Genomic DNA, 22,833 nt, shown 5'->3' on the forward strand with positions numbered 1-22,833 from the left:
TCTGTACCTATTTCGACCTCTCAGTCGGGGCTGGGTCTCTAATACACCCTTCTCCATTATCCATGCTGCTTCTCCCTCACGGAAGTCCCACTGTCTACCTTGAATCCAACCCGCTGTAGCGCCTCCTTCTTGCCAACTCAATTCATGCACCTTCCGTGGGTGGTTTTGGTGGGCCCTCCTTACCGCCAAACATCCCTCCTCCCTCCCTGGCGTGAAAGGGCTGAGATTTGCTCCGGCACCCTACGCGCCTGACGTTACAATGCACCTAGGGGTGGGCTGTGGCCTCCCAGCTGAGCCTTGTTCCTCGAAGAGACAGGAGACTAAGAGACAATGCGCCGAGTGAGGAGCCCAGAAACCCGAGTTCCGAACAGCTGCACAGAATGCGAGCCGCCAAATGGTGGAGAATCTGGCCGGGTAAAAGGAGACAGAGGACTGGGGATCGAACGGATGGAGGGGATTGGACGCCGCGGCTCTAAGGGGGCGGGGATAGAACGCGGGGATTGGAAGCTGGCGGGGATAAAACCCGGACCTGAATACCCGGCTAGGGACACTAGAGACAGGAATCGGGGTTTCTGGGTGACGGTGATCTGGGAGTGGGCAGGACTCCAAAGGCCCGTCGACCCGGTGGTGGACTCCTTGCACTGGGATTGGACATACGCAAGCGGGAGATTTGGGGCCGGCGCTCAAAATCCGGGGGCGGGGATGGAATTGGGTTTGGACCCCAGGATCCGATCAGCGGACCCCTGATTCAACGTGGTAAGTATTGGACCCCAGGGGCTCGGGCTCCTGCGGGGGCTGGAGTCCTGTGTCTAGGGTTTGGGCGTGCAAGCCTCTCCATCACTTGTCCTCCATGCTCGCCTCCGCTCAGTCTCAGCATCCCAGGCTGCGAGGCATGCGCAGTGGGTGCTTCCTTCCCCATCCTCTCCAGCCCGGGCAGGGGGAGGAGACGCTGGGCCACCTCAGAGCGGATGAATTTATAGACACCACCCCCCTTGCCTCGGCATGAGAAGCGGAAATGGGGTGGACAGCGTCAATATCTAATAGGTGTTTGTTTCATATGGGTCTAAAACTAATGTTTTTCTCAAAACCCCGCAACTCAGCCTGGACCAGTTTCCCTCCTCCACCCACCCCCGAATCTTCAGAGTCCTGTACTGGGGGGAGGGCACTGCCCCCGCACCATGTTCTTGGCAGAGCAGGTAAAGGGGTTGACGCGAGCTATCCCTCTGGCCTCTCTATGCGTTCCCAGAGGCCCCGAATTGACGTCCTTCCTTCAAAACCTCCGGGTCTATAAACCAGGACCCTCAAGACCCCTCAGGTGCTTAGAGAAGGATGAGCTAGTCCTGGGTCGGCGCAAAGAGGCAGCTGGAGGCTGTCTGAGGGAGGAGGGGCTGGGGCCTGGGCTTCTGGGTCTGAGGGAGGAGGGGCTGGGGGCCTGGACTCCTGGATCTGAGGGAGGAGGGACTGGAGCCTGGACTACTGGGTATCTGGGTATGAAGGAGGAGGGGCTGGGAGCCTGGACTCCTGAGTCTGATGGAGGAGGGGCTGGGGGCCTGAAGAGTGACTCTGCCCGACTCCCAGGGCTCCAGCGTGACATGGCTGAAGCGCACCAGGCCGTGGGCTTCCGACCCTCGCTGACCTCGGACGGGGCTGAAGTGGAACTCAGTGCCCCTGTGCTGCAGGAGATCTACCTCTCTGGCCTGCGCTCCTGGAAAAGGCATCTCTCACGTTTCTGGGTGAGGCGTGCTGCTGGTTGGTTTCCTTCCGGGGATCCAGGTTTCTGCTTCCTGGATGTCTGAGGCTCACTTCCGGCATTTCAGTTGGTCCGTTTCTGGGAGTCTATCACCACTTTTTCCGGGAATTTCGATGTCTGCTCCCGGGACCCCTTTAGTTATTTCTCCGTGGTTCACTTCCGGGATCCACAGCCTCACCTGCTGTGAACTTCTGTTCACTTCTTTCACACAAGAGGGGAACTGGGCCCCCCAAAAACTACCCACTTTCAGTTTCTAGAACTCCATATCCTTACCTTATGGTGAAATTCTCATTTCTCCCTTTCATCGCAAGCTTCTTTTGTTGTTGTTGTTGTTGTTGTTTTTGAGACAGAGTCTCGCTCTGTCACCCAGGCTGGAGTGCAGTGGCACAATCTTGGCTCACTGCAACCTCTGCCTCCTGGGTTCAAGCAGTTCCCTGCCTCAGCCTCACGAGTAGCTGGGATTACAGGCACCCGCCACCACGCCCGGCTAATTTTTGTATTTTTAGTAGAGATGGGGTTTCACCATGTTGGCCAGGCAGGTCTTGAAGTCGCGACCTTGTGATCCACCCACCTCGGCCTCCCAAAGTGTTGGCCAGGCTGGTCTTGAACTCCTGACCTCAGGTGATCCGCCCGCCTCGGCCTCCAAAGTGCTGGGATTACAGGCGTGAGCCACTGTGCCCAGCCTGTTTTTTTCTGAAACAAAGTCTCGCTGTGTCACCCAGGCTGGAGTGCAGTGGCACAATCTCTCCCAGCTCACTGCAACCTCTGCCTCTTGGGTTCGAGCGATTCTCCTGCCTCGGCACCCCCAGGTAGATGGGATTGCAGGTGCCGGTCACCATGCCCAGCTAATTTTTGTACTTTTAGTAGAGAAGGGGTTTCACCTTGTTGGCCAGGCTTGTCTTGAACTCTTGACCTCAGGTGATCCGCCCACCTCGGCCTCCCAAAGTGCTGGGATCATCTCCAGCTTTTTTTTTTTTTTGAGACAGAGTCTTGCTCTGTCTCCCAGGCTGGAGTGCAGTGGCACGATCTCGGCTCACTGAAGCCTCCAACTCCTGGGTTCAAGCGATTTTCCCGCCTCAGCCTCCTGAGTAGCTGGGACGACAGGTGTGCACCATGATGCTGGCTAATTTTTGTGTTTTTAGTAGAGACAGGGTTTCACCATGTTGGCCAGGCTGGTCTCGAACTCCTGACCTCAGTGATCTGCCTCCCAAAGTGCTGGGATTATAGGCATGAGCCACTGCGCCTGGCCCAAACTCCTGCCCTTCGTCCCTTTCTACAATGCCCATGCCCAATGTATAACCAGCACCCATGTCTGTCCCAGAGTTCCTGGTTCTAGAACTCTTGCACTGTCTCCATACAGGGCCTCCCCCTTGTCACATCCTCTGTGTGTGAATTGGGGTCTTGAACACCTGTGGGGTCAGGACTGAGTTTGAATCCTGACTCCATGGCTTAGTAGCTGTGTCATCTTGGGCAAGCACCTCTCTTGGAGTTGCAGTTTCCCTTCGTGGAAAACATTGATGTTGACAGCACCTCCCTCACAGGATAGCCTTGAAGACTAAATTAATTCTTTTTTTTATTTTGAGACAGAGTCTCACTCTGTCGCCCAGGCTGGAGTGCAGTGGCGCGATCTCCACTCACTGCAAGCTCCGCCCCCCGGCTTCACACCATTCTCCTGCCTCAGCCTCCCGTGTAGCTGGGATTACAGGTGCCACCACGCCCGGCTAACTTTTTGTATTTTTAGTAGAGATGATGGGGTTTCACAGTGTTAGCCAGGATGGTCTTGATCTCCTGACCTTGTGATCCGCCCGTCTCGGCCTCCCAAAGTGCTGGGATTACAGGCGTGAGCCACCGCGCCCGGCCTAAATTAATTCTTTTATGTCCTGGCCCATGGCAAGGTCTGAGTGTTAGCTTCTCATATTGTTCTTCATTCACCATATATTTATGGGGCATCCGGTAAGGGCCTGGCTCTCTTTAGCATGGAGAACACAGCAGAGATCAACAGATGGAATCACTCCTGGCTCCGGGGGCTCACAGCTTTAATCCCAGCACTTTGGGAGGCTGAGGCAGGAGGATCGCTTGAACCCAGGAGCTGGAGACCAGCCTGGGCAACCTAGGGAGATCCCATCTCTATTGAAAAAATAAAGACAGGCAGGGCGTAGTGGCTCACGCCTGTAATCCCAACACTTTGGGAGGCCGAGACGGGCGGATCATGAGGTCAGGAGGGCGAGACCATCCTGGCTAACACGGTGAAACCCTGTCTCTACTAAAAATACAAAAAATTAGCTGGGCATCGTGGCAGGTGCCTGTAGTCACAGCTACTTGGGAGGCTGAGGCAGGAGAATGGCGTGAACCCGGGAGGCGGAGCTTGCAGTGAGCCGAGATCGCGCCACTGCACTCTAGCCTGGGTGATAGAGCGAGACTCCGTCTCAAAAAAAAAACAACCAACAAACGTGACCATCCTTTTCCTTTGTTTAAATACATACATACACAGATACATATATTTATAGACCTACAAATATATACATGCACACACATACTTGTGTGTGGTAAAATTGCATGGAGAAAAATGCATTTTTTTTTTTTTTTTTGAGACAGATTTTGTTCTTGTTGCCCAGGCTGGAGTGCGATGGCATGATCTTGGCTCACTGCAATTTCCACTTCCTGGGTTCAAGCGATTCTCCTGCCTCAGCCTCCCAAGTAGCTGAGATTACAGGCACCCACCACCACGCCCCGCTAATTTTTGCTATTTTTAGTAGAGACAGGGTTTCACCATGTTGGCGAGGCTGGTCTCGAACTCCTGATGTCAGGTGATCCACCCACCTTGGCCTCTCAGAGTGCTGGGATTACAGGCATGAGCCACTGCTGATCTCTGCTCACTGCAATATCTGCCTCCCGGGTTCAAGCGATTGTCCTGCCTCAGCCTCCCGAGTAGGTAGGACTACAAGTGTGTGCCACCACGTAAAGCTAATTTTGTATTTTTAGTAGAGACGATGTTTCACCATGTTGTCCAGGATGGCCTCTACTCTATCTCTTGACCTCGTGATCTGCCCTCCTCAGCCTCCCAAAGCACTGGGATTACAGGCGTGAGCCATCACACCTGGCCTTTTTTTTTTTGAAACGGAGTCTCGCTTTGTCACCCAGGCTGGAGTGCAATGGCAGGATCTTGGCTCACTGCAATCTCCACCTCCCGGATTCAAGCGATTTTTCTGCCTCGGCCTCTTGAGTAGCTGGGATTATAGGTGCCCACCACTGTGCCTGGCAATTTTTGTATTTTTAGTAGAGATTGGGTTTTGCCATGTTGGCCAGACTGGTCTCAAACACCTGACCTCAGATGATCCACCCGCCTCGACCTCCCAAAGTACTGGGATTACAGGCATGGGCTACTGCGCCTGGCCAAACCCCAGTGTTGTCATTTGTAAAATGAGGTCATGTTAGTACTTAATTAACACAGCTTGGGGAGAATTTAAATTGTTAATCCTTGTAAATGGCACCTGGAATGTAGTAAGTGCTCATTAAATGTTAGTTCTCTCTCTCAGGCTTCCAAAGGAGTTTAGTTGGTAACCCAGTGCTGTTGTTCATTCCTCATTGATTCCATTATCTGGTACTTCTAGAAGGCCTTACTGAGCTCCAGACCCTGCTCTGAACAGTGATCATTTTGCTTTTTTTTTATTTTTGGAGACAGACTCTCGCTCATTTGCCCACGCTGGAGTGCAGTGGTGCGATCTCGGCTCACTGCAAAACCTCCTGGGTTCACGCCATTCTCCTGCCTCAGCCTCTGAGTAGCTGGGACTACAGGCGCCCACCACTACACCCGGCTAATTTTTTTTTTTTTTTTTTTTTTTTGAGGCGGAGTCTCGCTCTGTTGCCCGGACTGGAGTGCAGTGGCCAGATCTCAGCTCACTGCAAGCTCCGCCTCCGGGTTTCCGCCATTCTCCTGCCTCAGCCTCCCGAGTAGCTGGGACTACAGGCGCCCGCCACCTCGCCCGGCTAGTTTTTGTATTTTTAGTAGAGACGGGGTTTCACCGTATTAGCCAGGATGGTCTCGATCTCCTGACCTCGTGATCCGCCCGTCTTGGCCTCCCAAAGTGCTGGGATTACAGGCTTGAGCCACCGCACCCGACTTTTTTTTTTTTTTTTTTTGAGACAGGGTCTTACTTTGTTACCCAGGCTGGAGTGTCACCATCACAGCTCACTTCATTCCTGAATTCCTGGGCTCAAGTGATCCTCCTGCTTCAGCCTTCCAAGTAGCTGGGACTAAGGTGTGGGCCGCTGTGCCTGGCTTTTTTTTTTTTTTTTTTTTGAGACAGAGTCTTGTCCTGTCATCCAGGCTGGAGTGCAGTAATGTAATCTTGGATCACGGCAACCTCTGCCTCCCAGGCTCAAGCGATTCTCATGCCTCAGTCTCCCAAGTAGCTGGGATTTCAGGCACCCGCCACCATGCCCAGCTAATTTTTGTATTTTTATTAGAGACGGATTTCACCATGTTGTCCCGGCCAGTCTTGAACTCCTGGCCTCAAGTGATCCACTCGCTTCAGGCTCCCAAAGTGTTAGGATTACAGGCGTGAGCCACTGCTGGTCTTGAACTCCTGTGCTCAAGGGATTCTCCTCCTTGACCTCCCAAAGTGCTGAGTTTACAGGAGTGAGCCACCACACCTGGCCTGTTCTGCCTTTGACAGCCTCCCCTTTGAAGTCTTGCCTCAGAATATCCTTCTCCAGGGAACCCTCCCTGATGCCCTCGAACTGTAACTTGCCAACACAGGGCTCCTCCTGTTTCTTGCCCTATGGCAATTAATACTTACTTCATTCTGGACTGACCTTCCTAAGGGCAAGACCTGGATCTCTCTGTTCCCTACTAGATCTTGAGCATCCAGCTCAGGGCTCAACACACACTGGGTGCTCAATAATGTTTGAGGATGGCACAGAACAGAGGAGAGGGCAGATGATTGAATGGATGCCCTTTCCTCCCCACAGAATGACTTTCTCACCGGTGTGTTTCCTGCCAGCCCCCTCAGTTGGCTTTTCCTCTTCAGTGCCATCCAGCTTGCCTGGTTCCTCCAGCTGGATCCTTCCTTAGGACTGATGGAGAAGATCAAAGAGTTGCTGCCCGACTGGTGAGGTTCCCCCACTCCAGCCCAGTAACCCCCAATCACTCTCCCTCCACCCAGTAAGTTCTTCTGTCATTGTGGTGTACCTGCTAAAGAAAAGTTACCTCTGAGACTTACTTTGGGTCAGATTAATAAAGGTATAGCATGAAGAAAAAGGAGGTGAGGCCGGGCGCAGTGGCTAACCCCTGTAATCCCGGCACATTGGGCATTAGGAGGCCGAAGTGGGTGTATCACTTGAGGTCAGGAGTTCAAGACCAGCCTGGCCAACATGGTGAAACCCCATCTCTACTAAAAATATAAAAAGTAGCTGGGCATGGTGGCAGCCACCTGAAATCCCAGCTACTAGGGAGGCTGAGGCAGGAGAATCACTTGAACCCGGGAGGTGGAGGTTTTGGTGAGCTGAGATCGGGCCACTGTAGTCCAGCTTGGGCGACAAGAGCGAAACTCCGTCTCAAAAAAAAAAAAAATAGTGCGAGCTTTGCTGGGCACAGTGGCTCATGCCTGTAATCCCTTAGGGAGGCCAAAGCAGGAGGATTACTTGAGCCCAGGAGTTTGAGACCAACCTAAGCAACATGGTGAAACCCCGTCTCTACTAAAAATACAAAAAATTAGCCAAGTGTGGTGTCACTCACCTGTGGTCCCAGCTACCCAGGAGGCTGAGGTGGGAGGATCACCTGAGCCCAGGAGGTCGAGGCTGCAGTGAGCTGAGATCATGCCACTGCATTGCAGCCTGGGCAACGGAGTGACACTGTCTCAAGAAAAAAAGAAAAAAAAAATGGCCGAGCGTTGTGGTTCACACCTGTAATCCCAGCACTTTGGGAGGCTAAGGTGGGCAGATCACCTGAGGTCAGGAGTTTGAGACCAGCCTGGACAACATGGTGAAACCCCGTCTCTACTAAAAATACAAAAATTAGCCAGGTGTGGTGGTGCGTGCCTGTAGTCCCAGCTACTCAGGAGGCTGAGGCAGGATAATCACTTGAACCTGGGAGGCAGAGGTTGCAGTGAGTCAAAATTGTGCCACTGTGCCTTCAGCCTGGGTGACACAGCGAGACTCTCAAAAAAAAAAAAAAAAAAGTATGAGCTTTGCCCATGTCTAGTCATGTAGTCTTAGTCAAGAGACCTCACCATTCTTGACTGTCAAGGCCTTCATCTGTAAAATGAGGGTATGAATAATTGCTTCGTAGAGTGCTTGGAAGAATTAATCAAAATCCTGCCTGTTGTCCGGGTATGGTGACTCACACTTGTAATCCCAGCACTTTGGGAGGCTGACGTGGGTGGATCACTTGAGGTTGGAGTTCGAGACCAGTCTGGGCCAACACAGTGAAACCCTGTCTCTACTAAAAATACAAAAATGAGCCAAGCGTGGTGGCGGGTGCCTGTAATCCCAGCTACTCGGGAGGCTGAGGCAGGAGAATTGCTTGAACCCGGGAGGCAGAGGTTGCAGTGAGCTGAGATCATGCCACTGCACTCCAGCCTGGGCAACAGAGTGAGGCTCTTTCTCAATTAAAAAAAAAAAAAATCATGCCTGTCACATAGTCAGTAGAGTGCCAGGAGTTCCTCTTGGGAGTGGTTGCATTATTTTTATTGTGTTATTGTCATCTTCAGGAAGGGTTTGAAAACTGGGTGCAGGTGAAATGTCAGGTCTAGTTCTTTGATGAGTCCTCCTGGGGAAGAAGGTCCACATTTTGTGCAGATGGCTTCAAAGAACAAACCCAGGACCAGATGTAGACATTTCCAAGAGGGATGCCGGGCACAGTGGCTCACACTTGTAATCCCAGCACTTCGGAAGGCTGAGGCAAGAGGCTTGAGCTCAGGAGTTTGAGACCAGCCTGGGCAACATAGTGAGACTCCCATCTCTATCCACCCCCCCAAAAAAAAAATTCCCAGAACGCTAGATTTACCCAGTCTATACAGGGAAAGTCATTTGACCCAAGTCCTCCAGGTGACATTTGCAAACTTTGCAAACAAACGTGCTGATTTAATGTAGCTTTAGACCAGCTTTTCCTAAATTTAAGCTGGCATTGGTATCACCTGGATGGGTTGTTAAAACGCTGATTACAGCCAGGCGCAGTGGCTGACATCTGTAATCCCAGCACTTTGGGAGGCCAAGGTGGACGGATCACCTAAGGTCAGGAGTTCGAGACCAGCCTGGCCAACGTGGTGAAACCCTGTCTCTACTAAAAATGCAAAAAATTAGCCGGGCATGGTGGCGGGTGCTTGTAATCCCAGCTACTTGGGAGGCTGAGGTAGGAGAATTGCTTGAACTCAGGAGACAGAGGTTGCAGTGAGCCAAGATTGTGCCACTGCACTCCAGCCTGGGCGACAGAGTGAGACTCCATCTCAAAATCAAAACAAAACAAACAACAACAACAAAAAAAACGCTGATTGCTGGACCCCACCCCGAGAGATTCTGGCTTGTTAGGTCTCAAAGGGGCCGGGAATACGTATTTCCAGCAAGCTCCCGGGCGGTGCTTCCAGGAGCCACAGTTTCAGAACTATTGCCTTAGAGTAGAGATAGCTGGGAGGAAAAAGTGTCCCCTCAATAGAAATAATGGCTGTCGGCCGGGCGCGGTGGTTCAAGCCTGTAATCCCAGCACTTTGGGAGGCCGAGACGGGCGGATCATGAGGTCAGGAGATCGAGACCATCCTGGCTAATACGGTGAAACCCCGCCTCTACTAAAAATACAAAAAACTAGCCGGGCGAGGTGGCGGCGCCTGTAGTCCCAGCTACTCAGGAGGCTGAGGCAGGAGAATGGCGTAAACCCGGTAGGCGGAGCTTGCAGTGAGCTGAGATCTGGCCACTGCACTTCAGCCTGGGTGACAGAGCGAGACTCCGTCTCAAAAAAAAAAAAAAAAAAAAATGGCTGTCATTTATTAAGCACCTACCAATTTCCATGGAAAGTGACTTTGGAAGCTCGGTGCTGCCACAGTGGGAGCGGGCTGGAGGGGGTGACAGAGCTCACACCTACTAAAATGACAAAAATGGGTTTCTCTGTCTGACAGCCAAAAGATCAGGGCAGGGGCTGGAGGGGGCTGGAAGGGAGGGAGATTCTGAGGCCAGGAGACCTAGGCCCAGCCTCTGTTTCTCTCCCTGCAGGGGCGGACAGCACCACGGGCTCCGGGGGGTCCTGGCAGCTGCCCTGTTTGCCTCCTGTTTGTGGGGAGCCCTGATCTTCACACTGCACGTGGCCCTGAGGCTGCTTCTGTGCTACCACGGCTGGCTTCTTGAGCCCCACGGAGCCATGTCCTCCCCCACCAAGACCTGGCTGGTATGGGAGGGGCATACCCCTATTCCAGCTCTCCTGGGACCCACTTCTCTGTCCCCCTCTCTCTGGATCTCTATCCCCCCCCTCTGGGTCGCTGTCCTTTTCTCTCTCGGGGTCTCTGATGCTCTTAAGTCTCTGTGTCCTTCTCTTTGGGTTTCTGTCCCACTGAAGACCCCTGCCCCCCTCAACTCCCTGGTCCTGGTGAGGGGTTAATGACCCGGTAACTCCTCCTCCCCAGGCCCTGGTCCGCATCTTCTCCGGCCGCCACCCGATGCTGTTCAGTTACCAGCGCTCCCTGCCGCGCCAGCCCGTGCCCTCTGTGCAGGACACCGTGCGCAAGGTGGGCCTGGGAGCGCGCAGATGGGCCGGGGTGGCCTGGGTGGGCCGCGGGCATGACCTGCCGTCTTCTCCCCTTTAGTACCTGGAGTCGGTCCGGCCCGTCCTCTCCGACGAGGACTTTGACTGGACCGCGGTCCTGGCGCAGGAATTCCTGAGGCTGCAGGCGTCACTGCTGCAGTGGTACCTGAGGCTCAAGTCCTGGTGGGCGTCCAATTATGTGAGTCCCGCCACTGCCACCAAGGCCCCACCTGAAAGGCTAAGTTTGTGAGCTCGCCCTGCTAAACTTGCGAGTTCTACACGCCCCGCCCCACGACACGCCCACAACCCACACATCCCCTGCCGCGATTGGAGCCTGGCCCCGGGCCTGCATCCTGGGCCCCGGCCCCCAAGGGCCAATACACTGAGCCCCACTCACATGCATCTGTAGCCTAACCTCAACATTTAAATATACATATAAGCATATATATTTATATATATATGCTCATAACATATATATGCTCTCTATGTTTAATGTTGAGGTTAAGGGTATAGATGCTCCAATATTCTGAGCTCCACCCTTGATCTTCCAAAGATTGAACCAGAATTCCAGGACTTAGGCCTGGCGCACTGTCTCACGCCTGTAATGCCAGCACTTTGGGAGGCTGAGGCAGGCAGATCACATGAGGTCAAGAGCGGTGGCTCAAGCCTGTAATCCCAGCACTTTGGGAGGCCGAGACGGGCGGATCACGAGGTCAGGAGATCGAGACCATCCTGGCTAACACAGTGAAACCCCGTCTCTACTAAAAAATACAAAAAAAAAAAAAAAAACTAGCCGGGCGACGTGGCGGGCGCCTGTAGTCCCAGCTACTCGGGAGGCTGAGGCAGGAGAATGGCGTGAATTCGGTGGGCGGAGCTTGCAGTGAGCTGAGATCTGGCCACTGCACTCCAGCCTGGGCGGCAGAGGGAGACTCCGTCTCAAAAAAAAAAAAAAAAAAAAAAAAAAACAGAGTTCGAGACCAGCCTGGCCAACATGCTGAAACCCCGTCTCTACTAAAAATACAAAAATTAGCTGGGCGTGGTGGCACATGCGCCTATAATCCCAGCTACTCGGGAGGCTGAGGCGGGAGGATTGCTTGAACCCAGGGGAGGTTGCACTGAACTGAGATTGTGCCACTGCACTCCAGCCTGGGCCACAGAGCGAGACTCTGTCTCAAACAAACAAACAAAAACAAAAACCCCCAAAAAACCCCAAAGGAGTTGAATGGTGAGGAGTGGTGGGAGAGGCCTGAAATCCAGGCTGAGGATCCTGGACTCTTTCCTGGGGGTACTAGGGAGCCATGGAGGGTTTGGAGCAAGGAAGGGGCTGGGTCAGCCCTGGTGTGGGGGAAAGACTGGAGGGTGGGAGGCTGCAGAGGAAGCTACCGTGAGATCTACCATTGTAAGTCATTGAGACACGGGGCTCGGATGAGAAAACTTGTGCTTAGAGCGAGAGGGGAAGGGAAGAGGGTCTGCGACAGAGCCCCAAGGGGCACCGATATGGGAGGCTCAGTTGGTCAAACCCAATGAAGGGGATGAAATGTCGAGAAGTAGAAGGGAACGGCAGGCCTTGCTTTTCTGGTTAAATTTTTGTTTTTCTTTACACTTTTGGACAAGATTCTACTTACACACATACACACACACGCACGTTTTTTTCTTCCCTTCCTTCCCTCCCTCCCACCTTTCCTATCTTCTTTCCTTATTTCCTTCCTTCCTTCCTTCCTTCTCTCTCTCCTTCCTTCCTTTCTTTTTTTCTGTCTCCTTCCTTCCTTCCCTTCAGGCTGGAGTGCACTGGCGCGATCTCGGCTCACTGCAAGCTCCACCTGCCAGGTTCATGCCATTCTCCTGCCTCAGCCTCCCATAGCTGGCTAATTTTTTTTTTTTTTTTGTATTTTTAGTAGAGTCAGGGTTTCACCGTGTTAGCCAGGATGGTCTCGGTCTCCTGACCTTGTGATCCGCCTGCCTCAGCCTCCCAAAGTGCTGGGATTACAGGCGTGAGCCACCGTGCCTGGCCTCTTTCTTTCTTTATCTTTTCTCTCTTTCTTTCTTTCTCTTTCTTTCTCTCTCTCTCCTTCCTCCCTCCGGGATTACAGGCATGAGCCACTGCACCCTGCCTCTTTCTTTCTTTTTCTGTCTCTATCTTTCTTTCTCTTTCTCTCTCTCTCCTTCCTCCCGCCCTCCCTCCTTTCTCTCTCTCTTTTCCTTCCTTCCCTCCTCCCTCCCTCTCTCTCCTCTCTGTCTTCTTTCTTTCTCTTTCTTTCTTTCTTTCCTTTTTCTTTCTTGAAAGGGGTCTCACTCTGTCACCCAGACTGGAGGACAGTGGCGTGATCACAGCTCACTGCAGCCTTGACCTCCCAGGCTCAAGCCATCCTCCCACCTCAGCTTCCCTAGTAACTAGGACCCAGGAAGGCATGTGCACCCCAGCCCTGCTAATTTTTAAACTTTTTTGTAGACATGAGGTCTTGCCATGTTGCCCAGGCTGGTCTCAAACTCCTAGGCTCAAGCTATCCTCCCACCTCAGCCTCCCAAAATGCTGGGATAACAGGCATGAACCACTGCTCCTGGCCTGTATATTTTATTGTACCTCCAAGCCAACTGCCAGTGATACACACACCATTATTTTATGTACAACAACAAAAACAAACCCTACAAGACCAGCTAAACTGTGACACAGTGCTTTCTTTTGTGTTTTTCATTGTTTGATTTTATTATGGTATCGGCAAGGCCAAAATTTTCATGTATTTACACATATATATATTATTTCACATATTTATTGTTTTATAAATTTTACATTTATGTTCTGTTTTCCTTTTCTTTTCTTTTTTTTTGGGGGGGGGTGGACAGGGTTTCACTCTTGTGGCCCAGGCTGGAGTGCAATGGTACAATCTCGGCTCACTGCAACCAATGCCTCCAGGATTCAAGCGATTCTCCTGCCTCAGGCTCCCAAGTAGCTGGGATTACAGGCGTGTGCCACCACGCCTGGCTGATTTTTGTATTTTTAGTAGAGATGGGGTTTCATCATGTTGGCCAGGCTGGTCTTGAACTCCTGACCTCAGGTATCCACCCGCTTTAGCCTCCCAAAGTGCTGGGATTACAGGCAGGCGCCACCGCGCCCAGCTGTACCTTGTTCTTTCCAACAGCTATGTAATATTGCACTGCCGGAGTGTAACAGGGTTTAGCTAACTGATCGTCCATGGATGGATTTCTAGGCGATTGCTATTTACTGACTACGATGGCTGGCTTCTTTGGCTGTATCCTCCTTGCCTGACACAGGAACATCTGGGGCCTTCCCTGTCCTACTGTCCCTCCCGCAGCAAGGCCCTGGCCCCTCACTGTGTGTCTCCCCACCCCACTCCCAGGTCAGTGACTGGTGGGAGGAATTTGTGTACCTGCGCTCCCGAAATCCGCTGATGGTGAACAGCAACTATTACATGATGGTGAGAAGGGGAGGGGTGAGGTTCATAGGCCCCAGGTCTAGGGTGGGGGTACCTGGGTGGAATGTGACATTCATGCTTAGTGACCTGGATCTGGACGAACCATCTGGGATTCATCGTTCTGCCCTCTTTTGGGGTCAGGACCTGTATTTGGGTCGGTGGCTCCATCAGGGGCACACCTGACCCGGGTGTTTTGCCGTCTCCTCTCCTGGTCCCCAGGACTTCCTGTATGTCACACCCACGCCTCTGCAGGCAGCTCGCGCTGGGAATGCCGTCCACGCCCTCCTCCTGTACCGCCACCGCCTGAACCGCCAGGAGATAACCCCGGTAAGAGGGCCCCAGTGGGCTGGGGATGGAGGTGTAGTCCTGTGGCCTTTGGGCCACATGGGTCCTGGAAGGCAGCTCACAGCCCACGGTTTCCTGCAGACTTTGCTAATGGGAATGCGTCCCTTATGCTCTGCCCAGTATGAGAAGATCTTCAACACCACGAGGATTCCAGGGGTCCAAAAAGGTGAGACCCTCTCCTGTCCCCACTGATGGAGGCAGAACAATTTAGTAGCTAAGAGCATGTTTTCTGGAGTCCGCCTGCCTGAGCTGGGACCCATTGCATCTTTGCTGTGTGACCTTCTGCACGTTATTACCCTCTCTGAGCCTCAGCTTCCACTAAAGTGGGATAATAATTGTACCTAGGAGCTGGGCGCGGTGACTTATGCCTGTAATCTCAGTTCTTTGGGGGGCCGAGGTGGACGATTGCTTAGGCCAGGAGTTCGAGACCAGCCTAGGGCAACGTAGTGAGATCTGGTCTATATGAAAAATTCAAAAATTAGCCAGGCATGGTGGTATGCGCCTGTGGTCCCAGCTACTCAGGAGCCCGAAGTGGGAGGATTGCCTGAGTCCAGGAGGTTGAGGCTGCAGTGAGCTGAGATCTCACCACTGCACTCCAGCCTGGGCGACAGCGAGATCCTGTCTCCAAAACACAGAAGTCCTAGGGTGCTGATGATGACTAGGGTGCTTTGAACAACTGATGACACCTAAGCAGTATATAATAAGGGGTCGCTATTTTTATGTGTCTGGCCTGTCCCCACACTTCTGCCAACGCCACCCCTAGACTACATCCGCCACCTCCATGACAGCCAGCATGTGGCTGTCTGGCACCGGGGCCGATTCTTCCGCGTGGGGACCCACTCCCGAAACAGCCTGCTTTCCCCGAGGGCCCTGGAGCAGCAGTTTCAGCGAATCCTGGATGATCCCTCACCGGCCTGCCCCCACGAGGAACATCTGGCTGCTCTGACCGCGGCTCCCAGGTAACGGTTGGGGGTCAGGGGTCAGGGGCTCTCAGAGGCCGCCAGTGTCCTGAGGCCGTGGAAGGGCAGGGTGGGACCACGTGGCGGCTGGGCAGGATGGACTCAGGCATATCCCGGGCCCTCCAGGGGCACATGGGCCCAGGTACGAACATCCCTGAAGACCCAGGCAGCAGAGGCCCTGGAGGCAGTGGAAGGGGCCGCTTTCTTTGTGTCACTGGATGCTGAGCCTGCGGGGCTCACCAGGGAGGACCCAGCAGCGTCGTTGGATGCCTATGCCCATGCCCTGCTGGCTGGTCGGGGCCATGACCGGTGAGTCAGTCTTGGGATGGGGCCCCCAGACGTGGCACCCCAGAATCCAATATCAGACCTAGGACCCCTGACAATAGACAGCTAGACCCTGGAGCCCACACCTGCAGAGTCTGTAGACCAGCGGCTGCCTAGAGCTGAGGACCCCAGACCCAATGCTTTGGGACCTGGAGACCTGGGACCAAGACCTATAACCTAGTCCCAGTGACCCCAAATCCGAGACTCCAAACCCCTGAGCTGGACCCTCAGACCCAGAGACCCCAGATCTGAGGACCACCAAACCCAGGACCCCTAGGCCCTGACCCCAGACTTGGCAACCTCAGCCTCAGAACTTGAACCATTCAATCCTCAGGCCTTAATGCAGGCACCCCAAACCCATGGCCCCAGACCCAGACTTCCAGACCTAGAGATTCTCGGGCCTGGCAGGCATCACTGAATTCCTAGGCCCCAGGGGGGTCCCGCTGACTTCCCAGCACCCCCAAAAGCCTTGAACCTTCCTCAGTGAGTTCTCTAAAAATCTCCAAACTCTAGACTGGGCGTGGTGGCTCATGTCTGTAATCCCAGCACTTTGGGAGGACGAGAGGGGCAGATCACTTGAGGTCAGGGGTTCAAGACCAGCCTGGCCAGTACGGTGAAACCTCATCTCTACTAAAAATGCAAAAATTAGCTGGGCATGGTGGTGCGTGCTTGTGATCCCAGCTATTTGGGAGGCTGAGGTGGGAAAATCGCTTGAACCCTCAGCTACTTGGGAGGTAGAGGTTGCAGTGAGCTAAGATCGTGCCACTGCACTCCAGCTGGGGCGACAAGAGTGAAACTCCATCAAACAAACAAACAAAATCCCCAAACTCTAAATCCCAGACATATCTTAGATACCTCCAGGGCCACTACTGAGGACCCCCCAGTGGTCCTAGAAATCCCCACACCAGCACCCCAATGGATTCCCACATCTCCCCATCTAGAAAACCCCCTCAAGTCCCACAGAAAGCACTCCGAGGTCCCTCTGCCCCTCGCTCTCGGTGACCCCTCTGAACTCTCCCCAACAGCTGGTTTGACAAATCCTTCACCCTAATCGTCTTCTCTAACGGGAAGCTGGGCCTCAGCGTGGAGCACTCCTGGGCCGACTGCCCCATCTCAGGACACATGTGGGAGGTAGGGCGGCCAGCCCTCCCTTGTTCTGGGGACCCCCGCCCCATCTCCAAAGACCATCCTCTCCAGGGCCTTAGGGTCAGAAGAATAACTGAGGCTTGGCCAGGCACGGTGGCTCACGCCTGTAATCCCAGCAATTTGGGAGGCCGAGGCAGACAGATCATGAGGTCAGGAGTTCGAGACCAGCCTGGCCAACATAGTGAAACCCCGTCACTACTGGTAGCCAGGCATGGTGGTAAGTGCCTGTAGTCCCAGCTACTCGGGATGCTGAGGCATGAGAATCGCATGAACCTGGGAGGTGGAGGTTGCAGTGAGCTGAGATTGTGCCACTGCACTCCAGCCTGGGCAACAAAGCAAGACTACATCTCAAAAAAAAAAAAAAAGAAAAGAAAAGAAAAGAAAAGAAAGAAAAACTGAGGCTCAGGGAGAGGCAGAGGCTGGCCCAGTGTCACCCAGCAAAGAAAGGGTCTGGGGTGAGGACCTTCCTTTGATGAATTGGTAACTGGGGCTCAAAGAAGGAAGAGATTTTCCCAGAGTCCCACAGCGAGGAGTTACAGAGCAAGAAGATGTCTCTGGGCTGATTGATGATTACAGGCTCATGCCTGTAATCCCAGCACTTTGGGAGGTCAAGGCAGAAGGATCACTTAAGCCTAGGAGTTTGAGACCAGCCTGGGCAACATAATGAGACCCTGTCTACAAAAAACATTAAAAAAAAAAAAAACTAGCCAGGCATGGTGGTACATGCCTGTGGTCCCAGCTACTCCAGAGGATAGCTTGAGCCCAGGAGTTTGAGGCTGCAGTGAGTTCTAATTTCACCACTGCACACCAGCCCAGATGACAGAGCAAGACCCTGTCAAAAAGAAAAGAAGTACAGGGACAGTAAACGCCGGTTGAGTATTGGTATTAGTCCTGTTCTTGAGGAACATGAACCTGAGACCCCATCTGTGAACATCAGAGGTTTCTGTTTCTCAGAGACTTCCCCCTACCCCAAAAAGAGCCGTATGAAAAGAGGTCCTCAGTCCTCAGGGAGGAAGGGACTCTGACAGCCTCTGTTTGTCCACAGTTCACTCTGGCTACAGAATGCTTTCAGCTGGGCTACTCAACAGACGGCCACTGCAAGGGGCACCCAGACCCCACACTACCCCAGCCCCAGCGGCTGCAATGGGACCTTCCAGACCAGGTGAGGCTGGGTTTCTGGGCCTCTCCTCCAAGTCTCAAGATTCCTAGCCTTGACTCCAAACTCATCCCCACCCCCAATCTCAACCTGAAAATCAACCCCATTTCGACCCCCAACCCGAAACTCACACTTCCCCCATCTCCAAATCAGGCCAAATGTATCTACAACCTCAAACCCCAACACGAACCTCATCCCCAGCCCCAACTCCAACCCTCCTCCCATTGCCAATCCCATCTTCAACCCCAGCCCCATCTCTACTCGCTTCAGACTCAAAACTCACCACTGTCCAACCCCAGCACCAACCCCTACTCCATGCCCAATCCCATCCCAACACCACCACCACACCTGAATTCACTCCCGTGTTCATCCTAACTCCACCCCATACCCAACCCCAACCCCATCCTGTACTCAGTCACGACCCCACCTCCAATCACAACCCATGCCCAACTCCAATTCACTTTCCATATCCAACCCCTTCCCCGTTCCATTCCCAAACCACTCTCAGTCCCTCCTCCATTCCCAACCCCAGCTTCAACTGTGGCCCAACCCCAATCCTGTTCCAGTCTGCATTGCCATGCCTATCCCTATCTTTTTTTTTTTTTTGAGACGGAGTCCGGCTCTGTCACCCAGGCTGGAGTGCAATGGCGCGATCTCAGCTCACTGCAAGCTCCACCTCCTGGGTTTAAGTGATTCTCTTGCCTCAGCCTCCCAAGGAGCTGGGATTACAGGTGCCTGCCACCACGTCCGGCTAATTTTTTGTATTTTTTATAGACATGAGGTTTTGCCATGTTGGCCAGGCTGGTCTCAAACTCCTGACCTTAGGTGATCCACCTGCCTCATCCTCCCAAAGTGCTGGGATTACAGGCGTGCGCCACCATGCCCAGCCCCATCTCCATCTTTAGTCTCATCCTTCAATTATCTTCTGTTCTTTGTCCCCATTTCCGTATTCTGCCACAACCCTAACTCCACGTCCACCTTCGCTTCCAGCCTCATTCCTGGCTTTCACCCTACCCCTATCTGTAACCCCAACTACTCCTCTTCCCTCCTCCTCTGGCAGATCCACTCCTCCATCTCTCTAGCCCTGAGGGGAGCCAAGATCTTGTCTGAAAATGTCGACTGCCATGTCTTTCCATTCTCCCTATTTGGCAAGAGCTTCATCCGACGCTGCCACCTCTCTTCAGACAGCTTCATCCAGATCGCCTTGCAACTGGCCCACTTCCGGGTCAGCTGGGTTCCCCACCACAGCCCCCTCAGGGTCTCAGTCCACCTGAGCCCCCAAGACCTGCCCCTCCATAGTTCCCTGTGGTCGTAGCCATTGTGGGTCGGCCATCTTGAATTCTCTCTCCCAACCATTCTTGGGCTGGCTGGAGGAGGCTGGAGGTCTGGACAGAGATGGGTCAAGTCTGTAAGATTTCCTGAGCCCTGCTGACAGACTCCTCTTTTCCTCCTTGTCCCCCAGGACAGGGGTCAATTCTGCCTGACTTATGAGTCGGCCATGACTCGCTTATTCCTGGAAGGTCGGACGGAGACAGTGCGGTCTTGCACGAGGGAGGCCTGCAACTTTGTGAGGGCCATGGAGGACAAAGAGAAGATGGTGGGTGCAGGCCTCGCTTGAGGCTTCAGTCATTTCCGGGTACTCACTCGTCCACTTGCAAACATTGATGGGACCTACTGAAGCCAGCCTCCATGAGGGGAACGAGGGATAAGGGATGAATCAGACCTGGCCTCTGACTTCAAAGAGCTCACCGATGTGGGAGCCAGCCCAGCATAGTGTGATATCTGCTTTCATGGTGGTCTCATAGGGCACTGGAGAAGCACCCAAGAAGGAACCCCATTTCTTTTTTTTTTTTTTTTGAGATGGAGTCTTGCTGTGTCACCCAGGCTAGAGTGCAGTGGCACAGTCTCGGCTCACTACAACCTCTGCCTCTCCGGTTCAAGTGATTCTCGTGCCTTAGCCTCCCAAGTAGCTGGAATTACAGGTGCCCGCCACCATGCCAAGCTAATTTTTTTTTTTTTTTTTAATAGAGACGGGGTTTCACCATGTTGGCCAGGCTGGTCTCGAACTCCTGACCTCGGGTGATCTCTCTGCCTCAGCTTCCCAAAGTGCTGGGATTACAAGCGTGAGCCAATGCGCCTGGCCGGAACTCCATTTTTACAATGTAACTCTGCCCATTTAACCTCTATGTGACCTTATGACCTTCCTTTGCACCATTCCCTGCACCCCCTCTGCCCAGATCCCACCTGCCCCTCACCTCTGCTCCCTTGCCCCACACCTACCGCCGCACCTACAAGGTATTGTGGTTCCATGGGAGGAGTTTGGGCTCTGGGGCCAGATACACCTAGAAACCCACCTGGCTGTCCCTGGCTGTGTGAACCTGGGCACATGATTTCCCCTCTTTAAGCCTCAGTTCCCCATCTGTAAAATGGGGTTGATATTCCCACCTTGCAGGGATGCGGCAAGCTCGGTTGAGGCCAGGTGCGCCGCAGGCCCAGCACTAAGTCGACTTCCTGTCTTTCCATGACCTGTGACCTCCCTGGGGACCCCAGGACCCACAGTGCCTCACCCTGTTTCGCATGGCAGTGGACAAGCACCAGGCTCTGCTGAAGGCAGCCATGAGCGGGCAGGGAGTCGACCGCCACCTCTTTGCGCTTTACATCGTGTCCCGATTCCTCCACCTGCAGTCACCCTTCCTGACCCAGGTTGGGGCACAGGGAAAGGGTTAGAGAGGGAAATGGGAGACCATGGAAGAAGGGAGTGGCTTCAGGGAAGGAGGGTGATGTTGAAAAAGGACTCATCAAGGCCGGGTGTGGTGGCTCACACCTGTAATCCCAGCACTTTGGGAAGCCGAGGTAGGCGGATCACTTGAGGTCAAGAGTTCGAGGCCAGCCTGGCCAACATGGTGAAATCTTGTCTCTACCAAAAATACAAAAATTAGCTGGGCATGGTGACAGACGCCTGTAATCCCAGTTACTTGGGAGGGCTGAGGCAGGAGAATCCTTTGAACCCGGGAGACGGAGGTCGGGAGGCAGAGGTTGCAGTGAGCTGAGATCGCATCACTGCACTCCAGCCTGGGCGACAGAGCGAGACTCTGTCTGGAAGAAAAAAAAAGGTGGCCGGGCGCGGTGGCTCAAGCCTGTAATCCCAGCACTTTGGGAGGCCGAGACGGGTGGATCATGAGGTCAGGAGATCGAGACCATCCTGGCTAACACGGTGAAACCCCGTCTCTACTAAAAAATACAAAAATCTAGCCGGGCGAGGTGGTGGCGCCTGTAGTCCCAGCTACTCGGGAGGCTGAGGCAGGAGAATGGCGTAAACCCGGGAGGCGGAGCTTGCAGTGAGCTGAGATCCGGCCACTGCACTCCAGCCCGGGCGACAGAGCAAGACTCCGTCTCAAAAAAAAAAAAAAAAAAGGGTGATGTTGAGAAAGGACACATCAGCAGAGAAGTCAGTTAGAGCGCTGGAGGGCGGAGGAAGAAAGGCAGAAGGCGAGAGTCAACCTGAGCAGACCAAAGAGGAGAGGGTCGGTGGGGTGGGGCTAGGAGGAAAGGGCGTGGTCAGAGGGGGGCGTGGTCCGAGGGAAAAGAGGAGAGGGACGTGGTTGGTGAGAAGATGAGGGGCGTGGCCAGATAGGGCACGGCCAGGAGAAGGGCGTGGTCATGGAGAAGGAGGCCCGGGATTTAGGGATGAGAAAGAGCCAGGGGTGCAGGGAGTGAAGTGGAGCCAAGGGCCGGAACTGCAGATCTCTGTCCTGCACATGTGATGGGCTCCTGTCCTCAGGTCCATTCGGAGCAGTGGCAGCTGTCCACCAGCCAGATCCCTGTTCAGCAAATGCATCTGTTTGACGTCCACAATTACCCGGACTATGTTTCCTCAGGAGGTGGATTCGGGCCTGTGAGTGGAGCTGGCGCGCGCTGGCCCCTAGAGGAAAGAGGGGGCTGGGGGCCTGCACTCCTGCGTAGTGGGGGTGGAGGAGACCGGAGCTATTTTCTTCCCTTCACTCTTTCTGACTCCAGGCTGATGACCATGGTTATGGTGTCTCTTATATCTTCATGGGGGATGACATGATCACCTTCCACATCTCCAGCAAAAAATCAAGCACAAAAACGGTGAGACAAACGTGTGTACCCACCAACTCCCTCTTTCCTCAGGAACCAGGAGCTTAGGCCCCCAGCCCCTCCTCCCTCAGACCCAGGAGTCCAGGCCCGCAGCACCTCCTCCCTCAGACCCAGGAGTCCAGGTTCCCCAGCTCCTCCCTCAGACCCAGGAGTCCAGGTTCCCCAACCCCTTCTCCCTCAGACCCAGGAATCCAGGCCCCCAGCCCCTCCTCCCTCAGACCCAGGAGTCCATGTTCCCCAGCACCTCCTCCCTCAGACCCAGGAATCCAGGCCCCCAGCCCCTCCTCCCTCAGACCCAGGAGTCCATGTTCCCCAGCACCTCCTCCCTCAGACCCAGGAATCCAGGCCCTCAGCCCTCTTGTTTCTCAGCCTCCAGGATCCTGTCTCCCAGCTTCCCCTGGCTCTGACACCGTTCTCCTTCCAGGATTCCCACAGGCTGGGGCAGCACATTGAGGACGCACTGTTGGATGTGGCCTCCCTGTTCCAGGCAGGACAGCATTTTAAGCGCCGGTTCAGAGGGTCAGGGAAGGAGGACTCCAGGCACAGGTGTGGATTTCTCTCCCGCCAGACTGGGGCCTCCAAGACATCAATGACATCCACCGACTTCTGACTCCTTCCAGCAGGCAGCTGGCCTCTCCGGGGAATGAGGGTGAAGATGGCCACAGCTGGCTGACACAGGACAGGGGCAGCCTGTTTGGCCACCTGATATCCGGGCTAATAAAGATGTGTGAGCTGGGTGTGTGGTGTCTGCTATGCTCTTGGGCAGGGAGGGGTGGAAGAGGTGAGGACCAGGGTGGGGGAGGACAGATCTTCTGACCGCGTGATCCGCCCACCTTGGCCTCCCAAAGTGCTAGGATTACAGGCGTGAGCCACCG

The 22,833-nt window shown here is 53.9% G+C and overlaps 1 protein-coding gene across 12 annotated transcripts; it reads left to right on the top strand.

Moving 5' to 3' along the window:
* Positions 1-76: 76 nt before the first annotated feature.
* Positions 77-22,695, top strand: CPT1C (carnitine palmitoyltransferase 1C). Of its 12 annotated transcripts, XM_033224091.1 has the most exons (20): positions 532-756; positions 1,247-1,315; positions 1,579-1,733; positions 6,722-6,861; positions 9,953-10,124; positions 10,360-10,461; positions 10,540-10,677; positions 13,835-13,912; positions 14,129-14,236; positions 14,336-14,420; positions 15,018-15,213; positions 15,340-15,522; positions 16,563-16,668; positions 17,729-17,845; positions 18,900-19,064; positions 19,302-19,436; positions 20,390-20,542; positions 21,621-21,734; positions 21,857-21,949; positions 22,383-22,695. In XM_033224091.1, the coding sequence occupies exons 3-20, from the start codon at positions 1,593-1,595 to the stop codon at positions 22,566-22,568; spliced, it is 2,412 nt and encodes an 803-aa protein (XP_033079982.1). In that variant the 5' UTR covers positions 532-756; positions 1,247-1,315; positions 1,579-1,592; the 3' UTR covers positions 22,569-22,695. The 12 variants fall into 12 exon arrangements, 11 of the variants coding, with proteins under 11 accessions (XP_033079975.1, XP_033079979.1, XP_033079978.1 ...); XM_033224088.1 differs by having other exon boundaries at positions 518-756; positions 14,129-14,420; positions 22,383-22,568; XM_033224090.1 differs by lacking the exon at positions 1,247-1,315.
* The last annotated feature ends 138 nt before the right edge of the window (positions 22,696-22,833 follow it).

The sequence above is a fragment of the Trachypithecus francoisi genome, unplaced genomic scaffold (genome assembly GCF_009764315.1).
Source record: "Trachypithecus francoisi isolate TF-2019V2 unplaced genomic scaffold, Tfra_2.0 Lachesis_group12, whole genome shotgun sequence".
In the NCBI taxonomy this organism is placed as follows: domain Eukaryota; kingdom Metazoa; phylum Chordata; class Mammalia; order Primates; family Cercopithecidae; genus Trachypithecus; species Trachypithecus francoisi.